Raw genomic sequence first — 12,446 nt, forward strand, 5'->3', positions numbered from 1 at the left:
AGTAGCCTTTCATAGTGCAGTGGCCGTAGGATTATTGAAGGTCATTGGTTTGTTTGAAGAGATAGGTCTTTAGGTTGCTCTTGAAGGTCTTGATGGTGGGTGAGAACTGGTTGTGTCGTGGTAATGGGTTCCAGTGTATGGAGGAAGCTTGGGAGATGTAAATGGTTTTGTGAGGTGTGGACGAGGCAAGAGCACAGGGGGAGGTCTTGAGAGGACCATAGATTTCCCAGCTTGCAGTGCATCAAGACATGACATTACTAGTCAGTTGACTAGCTGGGTGGGAGAGAGTTCATTTTGCAATAGCTGTATGCACTCTGATAAGAAAACACTAGTGCTTTGCATTGGGATCACAGGTGTGCTTCAATGGGTTGGGTGGCTGATGTGTGGGAGGGAGGAAAGTGACCTCATACTAATTATTGAACTATGGGATGTGTAGTTTAGAGAACGAAATTCAACAGGAAATACCCAGTTCTGGCTGGTATGTACTTCTAAAATCACTTTATGGTAGATAAAACCTTTAAATGGAAGATACAATATTCCACCCAAAACAATTTTACATAGAAAAACATAGCTTGACACAGCTCTCCAAGGCATATGAATGTGGTGTCTTACCAGCAGTATAATAGTTGTCTCAGGTGAACTGAAACGGTGTTGGACGTACAGCATAGAAGTTCCAAAAGCTTGATGGGATCCAGCATCAGTATAAACTCCAATAAAAACTAATTATTCAGCAGCCAGTGGTTTTAATACATTTAAGGAGATTATCTACCTGTCAACTATATAGTAAAAATGAATATAATAGGCATTGTGTAAAATAACCAGCGGCAGGTGTCATGTATTGTGCATTGGAAAGGAATTCAAACCAAGTCTCATCAACAATGCAGTAAGTTACATAGGATCACAAGCAAGGTTACTCTAAGGTATTACTTCAATTGATCAGATTCACATACCATATAAACATCAGTTTCATACAACTATCAGGTTTATTAATAACTAAAAGTTATAAAGGCAACAAAATCTTCTGAATGGTATAAGCTTGACTTGAATATTTGCCTATATGGCTTCCACTGGGTACTAGTGAAACTCAAATTAGGTTTCATAGCTTCATGAAAATGTTGTTGATCTTATAGCTTTTAAATTATGTTAATTTTTCTTTTCTTTTCTTTTAAGGCTAAGGCTATGTGAACACACATTATTTTGAACCATATCTGGGCCTAATTTTGTATTTTTAACCAAAACCAGGAGTGGATCCAAAATACAGAAACGTGCAAATCTTACAATTTTTGTTTTTCTATGTGTTAATTTCAATCCTAGTTTTGGCACAAATACTGATCAAAATACTTTGTGAGAACATAATGATATCATTGTGGGAACAGAGGAGCCTTTGGTTTCACATCACATATTGCATAAGACATGACATGTTCTAAATAAAAATTCAGTTCTATTCAAGTCAATTCTGTCCATTGTTTTGAAGCTTATGCAGGAGTCCCGTCAGATATATAATGAATATCTGTCAAGTACCTCGTTGTGTCCAGTTAATGTGGATCAGCAGGCTCTTATCACAGAGGAGATGCTGGAGAAACCTACCCCCAATCTCTTCAAGATCCAGCAGCTGCAGGTAACAATGTCCAGGTTATTATGCCTCCAGTATTTAGGTACTGATTTACAGAGAAATGAAGAAGAATCGTCCAGTGCTTGACTCAGGGAACAGGTACTTTATTAGAATGCCATGGAGAACAAATAGGTACACGGAGACATGTGACGCGTTTCGGCTCGATGACTAAGGCTCAGTAACTCGAGCCGAAACGCGTCACATGTCTCCGTGTACCTGTTTGTTCTCCATGGCATTCTAATAAAGTACCAGTTCCCTGAGTCAAGCGTTAAACGATTCTTCTTCATTTCTATTTGCTGGGGCGGAGTCCACGCCTGGTCCGCACGCCTACTACGAGGGTGAACTGATACGAACTCTTCTCTATATCTGATTTACAGAGCGTAACATTTCATGCCCTTACTTTACATGTAGATTTACCACAAACCATGTAACTCAAACCAACATTTTTTCTATGAAAATAGAACGGCTCTGCTCACATGTGGCATCAATGTGTCTCTGTAGTTTTAGCACTATTTTCCAAAATCGCAATTTGCATTGCTATTTTTACAGCAATTTTGGAAAACAGCAGTAAAGTTGCATCACTACTGCGTCACAGTACTGCTAATTAAATGCCGCAGCCACATGTGAACACAGCGTTAGGGCCAAATTGTGATGGCTGAACGACTGCATCAGAACATCTCTAAAAGTTTTTCAGACTCTTGCCTTTGGTATTGTTTTAAGCTGTAACATATGGAAATTTTTGGGATGTATTTTAAGATTTTTATGGGGCTCTAGTAAAAGTTATTGAACTTTGCTGGGATGTGCTATCCCTTCATGATCAAGTGAGGGGGGTATGACCTCTGGGGTACCAACTGATCGTGAGAATGAGGGGGGGGGAACAGCAGTACTAAAATGCTTCTTCCCCTTTCTGCACCCCTCAGCCACCTGATGTTAGGGAACTGTACCATGAACTTATTTAGCTACACAGTTGGGTGGCCAGGGTGCAGTGCAGGGAAAATTTCAGGGGAGTAGGAGAGACTGCATGCACAACTCTAGCACTGTGTCCCCTTCATTTTCAGAATCAGTGGGGGTACCAGAGACCTCCACCGATCATAAATGAGTGGCATTATCTTCCCAATCTGCCATCACTTTATGAGATAGGACCTCTTTAACCTTTCCAATCCCCGTAGTATAATGTTTGAACATATGCAGCCGTTTGTTCTCTGCTTTTGTAATATCAAAGAAAAATGCTCTGATTTTGTTTTTAACAACAGATCTTCAATTTGATGAAATTTGACAGCTATGCCCGCTTTGTTAAGTCCCCTTTGTATCAAGAATGCATGATGTCAGAGGTGGAAGGACGCCCTTTGCCAAACCTAAGTTTCTCACCAACCAGTCTAAGCTCTGGCTGCACTGCTATCACCTCGGGGGCAGTAAAGGTAATCTACTGGCTCTGAAATAGTTAATCAAGGCTGTCTTTTTGGTAGGCTTGGGTTTAAAGGTTTGTTAAACCCCTTACAGCATTAATAAGATGCCCATAAAGGGTTAAACTAGTAGGTGATAAGAAAACTGTGGCTACATGCCTACAATTAGGGTAAGTTCACACATGGCTGATTTGTTTGCAGAACTATATGTCCCATTATTGTGAATATGCGTTGAAATCCATGCAAATTAGCTTTCCCATGAAGGAATAAAACTATCTCTCTAGTTCCATGGTTTAAAAGCGAATATGCAAATTTTCAAGAAAATCTCAAAATCACATATTTTTAGACACGTGTTCTATTCTGAAGTGGATTTGAGGGGCCTGTATGTAAGACCGCCCCCCCCCCCCCCCCCCATAAATCACTTCTTTTTTTTTTACAGATGCTCTATTGTAATAATTTTTTGCCCTACTTGACTCCACCGCAGACCTTGTGGATTTTGGGGCCTAAGGATATTTTGCAGACATCAAATTACCGTATTTTTCGCCGTATAAGACGCACTTTTTCTTCCCCAAAACTGGGGGGGAAAAGTCGGTGCGTCTTATACGGCGAATACACCCCTATTGCGGCGGTCCCTGCGGCCATCAACGGCCGGGACCCGTGGCTAATACAGGACATCACCGATCGCGGTGATGCCCTGTATTAACCCTTCAGATGCGGCGATGAAAGCTGACCGCTGCGTCTGAAGGGAAAGTGACACTAACCCGGCTGTTCAGTCGGGCTGTTCGGGACCGCCGCGATTTCACCGCGGCGGTCCCGAACAGCCCGACTGAATAGCCGGGTTAGTGCTTACAGGACACCGGGGGGGACCTTACCTGCCTCCTCGGTGTCTTCTCAGGGATCCCCTGTATGGCCGGCGCTCTCCTTCCTCGTCATCACGTCGTCGCGTACGTGCGTCGGCGTGCGTAACGACGTGATGGCGGCGACGGAGAGCGAGGATACCCGGCCGGCAGCAGAGACGTTCCGGAGCGGCGGGGACACGGCGACAGCAAAGGAGCGACATCCAGGGCAGCGGTGACGGGTCCGGAGCGGCGGGGACACGTGAGTATTACCTCCTATGCAGTGGTCTTCAATCTGCGGACCTCCAGATGTTGCAAAACTACAACTCCCAGCATGCCCAGACAGCCAACGGCTGTCCGGGCATGCTGGGAGTTGTAGTTTTGCAACATCTGGAGGTCCGCAGGTTGAAGACCACTATTGGGTTCAAAATCTTAATTTTTTTAGATTTTGACCCTAAAAATTGGGTGCGTCTTATACACCGGTGCGTCCTATAGGACGAAAAATACGGTAAGTAACAGTGGCTTTATGGGTGCAAAAACATTTTTAAGGAGACAAGTTGACATTTCATTGGTACCATTCTGGTTTTTATTTATTTCTTATTGTTATTCTCCATTCAGTATTAACACCATGTTAACCTTACTCTGCAGGTTGGTACAATTACAGTAGTACAAATTTACTGTATTTTTCGCCCTATAGGACGCACCGTCGTATAGGACGCACCCAATTTATATAGGGGCGAAATCTAAAAAAATAAATAAATAAAAAATTTTGAACCCAATAGTGGTCTTCAACCTGCGGACCTCCAGATGTTGCAAAACTAAAACTCCCAGCATGCCCGGACAGCCAACGGCTGTCCGGGCATGCTGGGAGTTGTAGTTTTGCAACATCTGGAGGTCGGCAGATTGAAGACCACTGCATAGGAGGTAATACTCACGTGTCCCCGCCGCTCCGGACCCGTCACCGCTGCCCTGGATGTCGCTCCATCGCTGTCGCCGTGTCCCCGTCGCTCCGGAACGTCTCTGCTGCCAACCGGGTATTATCGCTCTCCGTCGACGCCATCACGTCATTACGCACGCCGATGCACGTACGCGACAACGTGATGACGAGGAAGGAGAGCGCCGGCCATACAGGGGATCCCTGAACGGAGAAGACACCGAGGAGGCAGGTAAGGTCCCTCCCGGTGTCCTGTAAGCACTAACCCGGCTATTCAGTCGGGCTGTTCGGGACCGCCGCGGTGAAACCGCGGCGGTCCCAAACAGCCCGACTGAAGAGCTGGGTTAGTGTCACTTTCCCTTCAGACGCGGCGGTCAGCTTTGATCGCCGCATCTGAAGGGTTAATACAGGGCATCACCGCGATCGGTGATGTCCTGTATGTGCCGCGGGTCCCGGCCGTTGATGGCCGCAGGGACCGCAGTGATAGGGGTGTATTCGCCGTATAAGACGCACCGACTTTTTCCCCCCAGTTTTGTGGAAGAAAAAGTGCATCTTATACGGCGAAAAATACGGTATATACTTTTTTTGTCAAGATTTATACCATGAAAACATTTTTTTTATCAAATTTGTGTATCACCATTATTACAATTTGTGCATATACTTGCATCCTTTCTTAGAACTCGACCTTGGACCATTTCAAAACTGACCTTGACATTCCACTTGTCAGCAGGGGGTATTTTTTAAGACCCTGACACTGTCAAGAAACAGAATGTTCAGTGTCATAGCGACATATACTTGACTGACAAGGGGCACGGTAATGACCAGGTGCCAAGTGATTAATACATTTCCAGGAGGAGTAACAGAAGCACAGCATAATAGTGAATTCTAAGAACAAAAGCCACCACACTGACATGCATTTTTTACTAAAATAGAGGTGTCAGTAGACTCAAAGGGTAACTGAGTTTTGACAAAACTTTTGATATGTTCTAGGGATTGACCACTAGAACTAGCTGGGAGAACACCACACTAAGTGCGTTGTCTCCTGGCCCCGTGCAACGTGATTGAGAAGGCCTGATATTGTAACTCAGTGGGGCTGTGCACAGCGATTACATATAGGAAAGTATCACATACACAACATCTAATCTATATTGAGTTTTTACTTAGACTTATTACTTGATGAATAGTCATAAAAAAAATTTAAGTAGAACATATACAATATACTAATGTACAATTACTCATATATTATTTTCCTAATATTAATCATTGTTACTTGTTAATAATTGTTCATGTTTGTCAACAGTTACCGAATTGTAAAGTTGGTCACATATATAATAATAATAATAGTAGTAATAATGATGATCTTTTCTTATTTTCATTTGTGGTTAGTTTTAGATTATGGTACACACTCATTAAAGGCAATTTTTCTTTTCTTCTAACAAATCATTTCTTTATTATTTTAAGAAAAAGAAACTTAAACTCGGGAAGTCCTTACCGCTTGGTGTTGAAACATCTGGATTAGACAATATACAAGATGGTTCCAGAGCAAACAGTAGGTCGTTCAAGAGAAAAGATGGAAGAGGAAATGGTAGAGGTGAAGTAAATATATTCATCATATATGTACTGTATCCATATCACATGTACTATCTAGCTGTGTCTATAACATGCTATTATGCTTAACAAATAATGGACTTATGTTTTACTATCTGGTGGATGGATCTGGTTTTCTGCAAATGCCAAGAGATTGCTATTTCCAGAATGCAGAGCATCTACGGTAACATTTGGAGCAGAAAAAGTATTTGTCTGAGGCAGTTCAGTTCTCCAGATTTTAGCCTTGGCCCCTTATTTCCAGTGTCAAATAATGGTAATGCTACTGTAGGCTTATCTATGCTTCCAACTTTATGGCAACATTTTGGAGAAGGCCATTTTCTGTACTCCTAAGTATAAGGTGGAGTTTATAAAGATGTGGTTTGATGAGTTTGTTGTGGAGGAACTGCAGAGAATGAAGTGGTCCACACAGAACCCTGACCTTAACCCCTTAAGGACCGAGGGTTTTTCCGTTTTTGCATTTTCGTTTTTTCCTCCTTGCCTTTAAAAACATCCTAACTCTTTCAATTTTGCACCTAAAAATCCATATGATGGCTTATTTTTTGCAACACCAATTCTACTTTGTAATGACATCAGTCTTTTTGCCCAAAAATCGACGGTGAAATGGAAAAAAAAATCATTGTGAGACAAAATTGAAAAAAAACCCCTCAGTTTTGTAACTTTTGGGGGCTTCCGTTTCTACGTAGTGCATTTTTCGGTAAAGATGACACCTTATCTTTATTCTGTAGGTCCATACGATTAAAATGATACCCTACGTATATAGGTTTGATTTTGTCGTACTTCTGGAAAAAATCATAACTACATGCAGGAAAATTAATACGTTTAAAATTGTCATCTTCTGACCCCTATAACTTTTTTACTTTTTCCGCGTATGGGGCGGTATGCGGGCTAATTTTTTGCGCCGTGATCTGAAGTTTTTAGCGGTACCAATTTTGCATTGATAGGACTTATTCATTTTTTCATGATATAAAAAGTGACCAAAAATGCACTATTTTGGACCTTGGAATTTTTTTTTGCGCGTACGCCATTGAGCGTGCGGTTTAATTAACGATATATTTTTATAATTCGGACATTTCCGCACGCGGCGATACCATATATGTTTATTTTTATTTATACTGTGTTTTTTTTTTATGGGAAAAGGGGGGTGATTCAAACTTTTAATAGGGAAGAGGTTAAATGATCTTTATTCACTTTTTTTTTTTTGCACTTTTTTTTTGCAGTGTTATAGCTCCCATAGGGACCTATAACACTGCAAAAACAACAATTTATCCCAGCAGGGTTAACTAATTCTCTATAACTCAAGTGTGCCCTATAAAACTTAACTTTTATTTTGTTCAAATAATAGGTGAGAATAAATGTTTAAAATCACAACCCCATTTTATGTCTAATTCCAAGAGTGATCTCTCTCCTCATGTCACCTGCTGTGCACCGCAGGTGCATTTGTTATTATGTGGTCTGCACCACTATAATTGTAGTGTATTAGGTATAGACATACTAGGGTTGCTGATTAAAAAATATCTCTGTCACACCCCGACATGTTTCGCCACTAATGTGGCTTTATCAAGGAGACAACTGACAGCATGCCTTGATCTCAGGCACTGAGCAGTCATTCGGCGATCGGACAGCGAGGAGGCAGGTAGGGATCCACCAGCTGTCCTGTAAGCTGTTCGGGATGCCACGATTTCGCCGCGGCTATCCCGACCAGCTCCCTGAGCTAACCAGCATGCTTTCACTTTCACTTTAGATGCGGCGTTCAACTTTGAACGCCGCGTCTAAAGGGTTAATAGCACGCGGTACCGCGATCAATGCCGCGCGCTATTAGCCACGGGTCCCGGCCGTTGTTAGAGGCCGGGCCCCACCCGCTATGATGCGGGGCCACGCCGTGGCCCTACGGTATAGATCAGGAGCGGACTCATGACTCATGGGTCCTTAAGGGGTTATCCAGGAAAAAACTTTTTTTTTTTATATATCAACTGGCTCCAGAAAGTTAAACAGATTTGTAAATTACTTCTATAAAAAAATCTTCATCTTTTCAGTACTTATGAGCTGCTGAAGTTGAGTTGTTCTTTTCTGTCTAAATGTTCTCTGATGACACCTGTCTCGGGAACTGTCGAGAGTAGAAGCAAATCCCCATAGCAAACCTTTTCTACTCTGTGCAGTTCCTGAGACAAGCAGAGATGTCAGCAGAGAGCACTGTTGCCAGACAGAAAAAGAATAACTCAACTTCAGCAGCTGATAATTATTGGAAGGATTAAGATTTTTTAATAGAAGTAGTATACAAATCTTTCTGGAGCCAGTTGATAAAAAAAAAAAAAAAAGTTTTTTTCCTGGAATACCCCTTTAACCCCACCAAACATATTTGGGATGAATTATAACACAACATTTGACATGTTATAATTCTAAAGTTTCCAAGGGTAAAGCACCACTATTTTGGTGTGCCTTGTCTTTCCTTGTGTCTGTTCTCCAATCACTCGTATAACCTGCTTATCTACTTCCCTCTAATAATTTACTTTTTCTGCTGGAGATTTACTACTAACAGAATTAAAGGGGCTGTCATGGATTAGAAACAAAGCACTTACAGTTTTTCTAGTAACTGTACCATGTCTATCTATGGTCTGTGTCTGATGTTGCACTATTCACTTACATGTAAATTGGGATGAACTGAAATACCAAGCACAGTCTATGTACATACTATTTTTGGAAAAAAACAAACAAACATCAAAACAATCATTTATAATTGTATAACATATTGTAACCAGAAGACCCATATCTCTGGACAACCCTCCCTGTGTACAAATATCAGAAAATCTGTCAATTCCCCTGGGCAGGTGGCTCTCTCTGTGCTGGATGACTGGCGATGTGAGGCGGAGGCTCGTGATGTCATGGTCACGCCCCCTCAATGCAAGTCTATGGAATGGACTTGCATTGATGGGGCGTGGCTGAGACGTTGCGAGCGGGGTGTGACCGTGATGTCACGAGCCTCCGGCGCTGCTGACCGACGCTCTAAACGAACCCCATGTGCAGCAGGGAGATTGCGGGGGTGAGATCTTATAGGGGATAAGATGTCTAGGGGCGGAGTACCCCTTTAAATCAAGTTTTTATGTTTTTTACTTATTTTCTCTTTTACTATCAATTTTTTTAAATAATCCTAAAATCTTGCAGCTTTCCTTCTGGACACTGGGCCTAATATTAAAGCATTATTGTCTTTTAATTAACCTCTTAAGGACGCAGGGTGAACCTGTACGCCCTGTGCCCAGTCCCGGTTTTTAAAACGGGGTCACACTGTGACCCCGCATCACACCGGGTCGTCCCAGCTGCTATTCATAGCTGGGACCCTGTGCTAATAGCGCGCAGCACCGATCATTGTGCCGCACGCTATTAACCCATCAGACGCGGCGATCACAGTTGATTGCCGTGCTGAAAATGAAAGTCAACGCTTCCCGGCAGCTCAGTCGGGCTGATTGGGACTATCGCGATAAAATCGCGATGTCTCGATCAGCTAGGACGCGAGCGGAGGTCCCCTTACCTTGCTCCGTCGCGTCCGATCAGCGTTTGATTGCTCCAAGCCTGAGCTACAGGCTTGAGCAATCAACCCCCTATAACGCTGATCCATGCAAAGCTATGGCTTTGCAGGGATCAGGATAAAAGATCAGTGTGTGCAGTGTTATAGCCCCCTATGGGAGCTAAAACATTGCAAAAAAAAGGGGGAAAAAAAGTTAACAAAGGACGTTTAACCCCTTCCCTAATAAAAGTTTGAATCACCCCCCTTTTACCCATTAAAAAAAAACTGTGTGGTATCGCCGCGTGTGTAAATGTCCGAACTATAAAAATATATCGTTAATTAAACCGCACGGTCAATGGCGTATGCGCAAAAAAATTCCAAAGTCCAAAATAGCGTATTTTTGTCACTTTTTATATCATAAAAAATGAATAAAAAGCGATCAAAAAGTCAGATCAATGCAAAAATGATAAAGATAAAAACTTCAGAACACGGCGCAAAAAATGAGCCCTCATACCGCCCCGTACGCAGAAAAATTAAAAAGTTATAGGGGTCAGAAGATGACAATTTTAAACGTATAAATTTTCCTGCATGTAGTTATGATTTTTTTCAGAAGTACGACAAAATCAAACCTATATAAGTAGGGTATAATTTTAACCGTATGGACCTACAGAATAAAGATAAGGTGTTATTTTTACCAAAAAATTTACTGTGTAGAAACGGAAGCCCCCAAAAGTTACAAAATGACAGTATTTCTTCAATTTTGTCGCACAATGAATTTGTTTTCCGTTTCGCCGTGGATTTTTTGGTAAAATGACTAATATCACTGCAAAGTAGAATTGGTGGTGCAAAAAATAAGCGATAATATGGAATTTCATGTGCAAAATTGAAAGCGTTAAGATTTTTAGAAGGTGAGGAGGAAAAAATGAAAATGCAAAAACGGAAAAACGCTGAGTGCTTAAGGGGTTAAACTTTTGAGACGTTGCACAGACATGTCTTTAAATTGGTCAGTGTCTCAGTGCTGAGACTCCCTCATATCATTATATAAAGTTGGTTGAATCATGCTGAAGTGTGCTTCACTCCCTGGCTCTGCGCTCAGTCTGTCTGATCCCAGTAGAAGCGTTCCATTATAGTCTATGGAGCCTGACTATTGCAATCAGATGGACTGAGGGTCAAGTTGTGGAGGGAAACTTGCTGCTGACCGGCCATATCTAAAAATCGAGGGGGGTCTTAGCAAGGAAATGATCTAAACTTTTGACTTGTCTGTTTGCAATATCAAAAGTTTAACTAAATGACAGTAATTCTCTAGGTTGAGACTTCTTGTCCTGTACAAATCACCTTCCAGCAGGCTCCTCCCTATCACGGACAGGAGTACAATGAGAGATGGCACCAGTAGATAGCTAAGAGAATAGTTGAAGCTGAGTGATCAGCCTCCCCCACCCTGCTCAGTGATCTCTGAACAGGGCACAGAGCATTCTCCTAAAATCTTCCCATTTGAATCAATAGGGAGGGTCCCCTCCAGTATATTGTATTAGTGTCTATGGGGCTTGTTCTAAAGCATGTGTCTAAATGCGGTTAAAAACAGCTCAGGCAAGATAGCTATCCCCATAATTAATGTAAGAAATTAAATTAATAAAACTACAATCAGGAAATCATGGAAACAGATTAAAAAGAAAGAACATGTTCCAGTATCTGGCTTTAATCAGTAAAAAAAAATAAAAAATAAAAATCTAGGTGATAAAATTATAGAAAATGATATATCTCTAAGCTTAGTATCACCTCTTCTATCCTATACTACCTTCAAATGGTAGCATAGAAGACAACCTTAAAGGGGTACTCCGGTGGAAAACATTTTTTTTTATTTATGAACTGGTGCCAGACAGTTAAACAGATTAGCAAATTTTGTCTATTAAAAAATCTTTTCCCTTCCTGTACTTTTTAGCAGCTGTATGCAACAGAGGAAATTCTGTTCTTTATTAAAGGGGTACTCCGCACCCCTAGACATCTTATCCCCTATCCAAAGAATAGGGGATAAGATGTCAGATCGCCGGGGTCCCGCCGCTGGGGACCCCCGGGATCTCGGCAGCAGCACCCACCTGTACGGCTTCCACCTCACACCGGCAACGCTGGAGGCTTCGGATCCCGACCACAATGGCGGACGAGCGTGACGTCACGACTCCGCCCCGTGTGATGTCATGCCCCGCCCCCTCGATGCAAGTTTATGGGAGGGGGCGTGGCGGACCTCCTGTAGACTTGCATTGGGGATGGGAGGTATTATATAGTCAGAGCTGGGTATTAGGCATATTGACAATAAAATCTCAATTTAAGAGGGGTTGGCCACAGGTCCTCTTTAAAGGCAAATTGGTAATTCTTAATGCCCATAAAGGCCTTTTAGATTTCATACAGGAGGAAACAGGGCCGCCGTCAGGGGGGTACAGCCAGTACACCAGTAAGAGGCCTAGGCCCTGCTCCACCCCCCATCTGGCAGCAGAACCGCAGTTGTGTAAACAGCGATCTCCTGCTTCTGGACGTAGAGTACGCAAATTGCGTACATAGT

The 12,446-nt window shown here is 42.3% G+C and overlaps 1 protein-coding gene across 5 annotated transcripts in view; it reads left to right on the forward strand.

Annotated features, from left to right (window-relative positions):
• Positions 1 to 12,446, forward strand: part of RGS14 (regulator of G protein signaling 14) — a 121,805-nt gene that overhangs the window by 64,331 nt on the left and 45,028 nt on the right. For all 5 annotated transcript variants that reach the window (XM_056574995.1, XM_056574999.1, XM_056574996.1 and 2 more), the window contains 3 exons: positions 1,475 to 1,618; positions 2,866 to 3,030; positions 6,247 to 6,376. In XM_056574995.1, the coding sequence (XP_056430970.1) occupies positions 1,475 to 1,618; positions 2,866 to 3,030; positions 6,247 to 6,376 (439 nt within the window). The remainder of the gene's footprint in view (positions 1 to 1,474; positions 1,619 to 2,865; positions 3,031 to 6,246; positions 6,377 to 12,446) is intronic.

Source organism: Hyla sarda, chromosome 4 (assembly GCF_029499605.1).
Source record: "Hyla sarda isolate aHylSar1 chromosome 4, aHylSar1.hap1, whole genome shotgun sequence".
Taxonomy (NCBI): Eukaryota; Metazoa; Chordata; class Amphibia; order Anura; family Hylidae; genus Hyla; species Hyla sarda.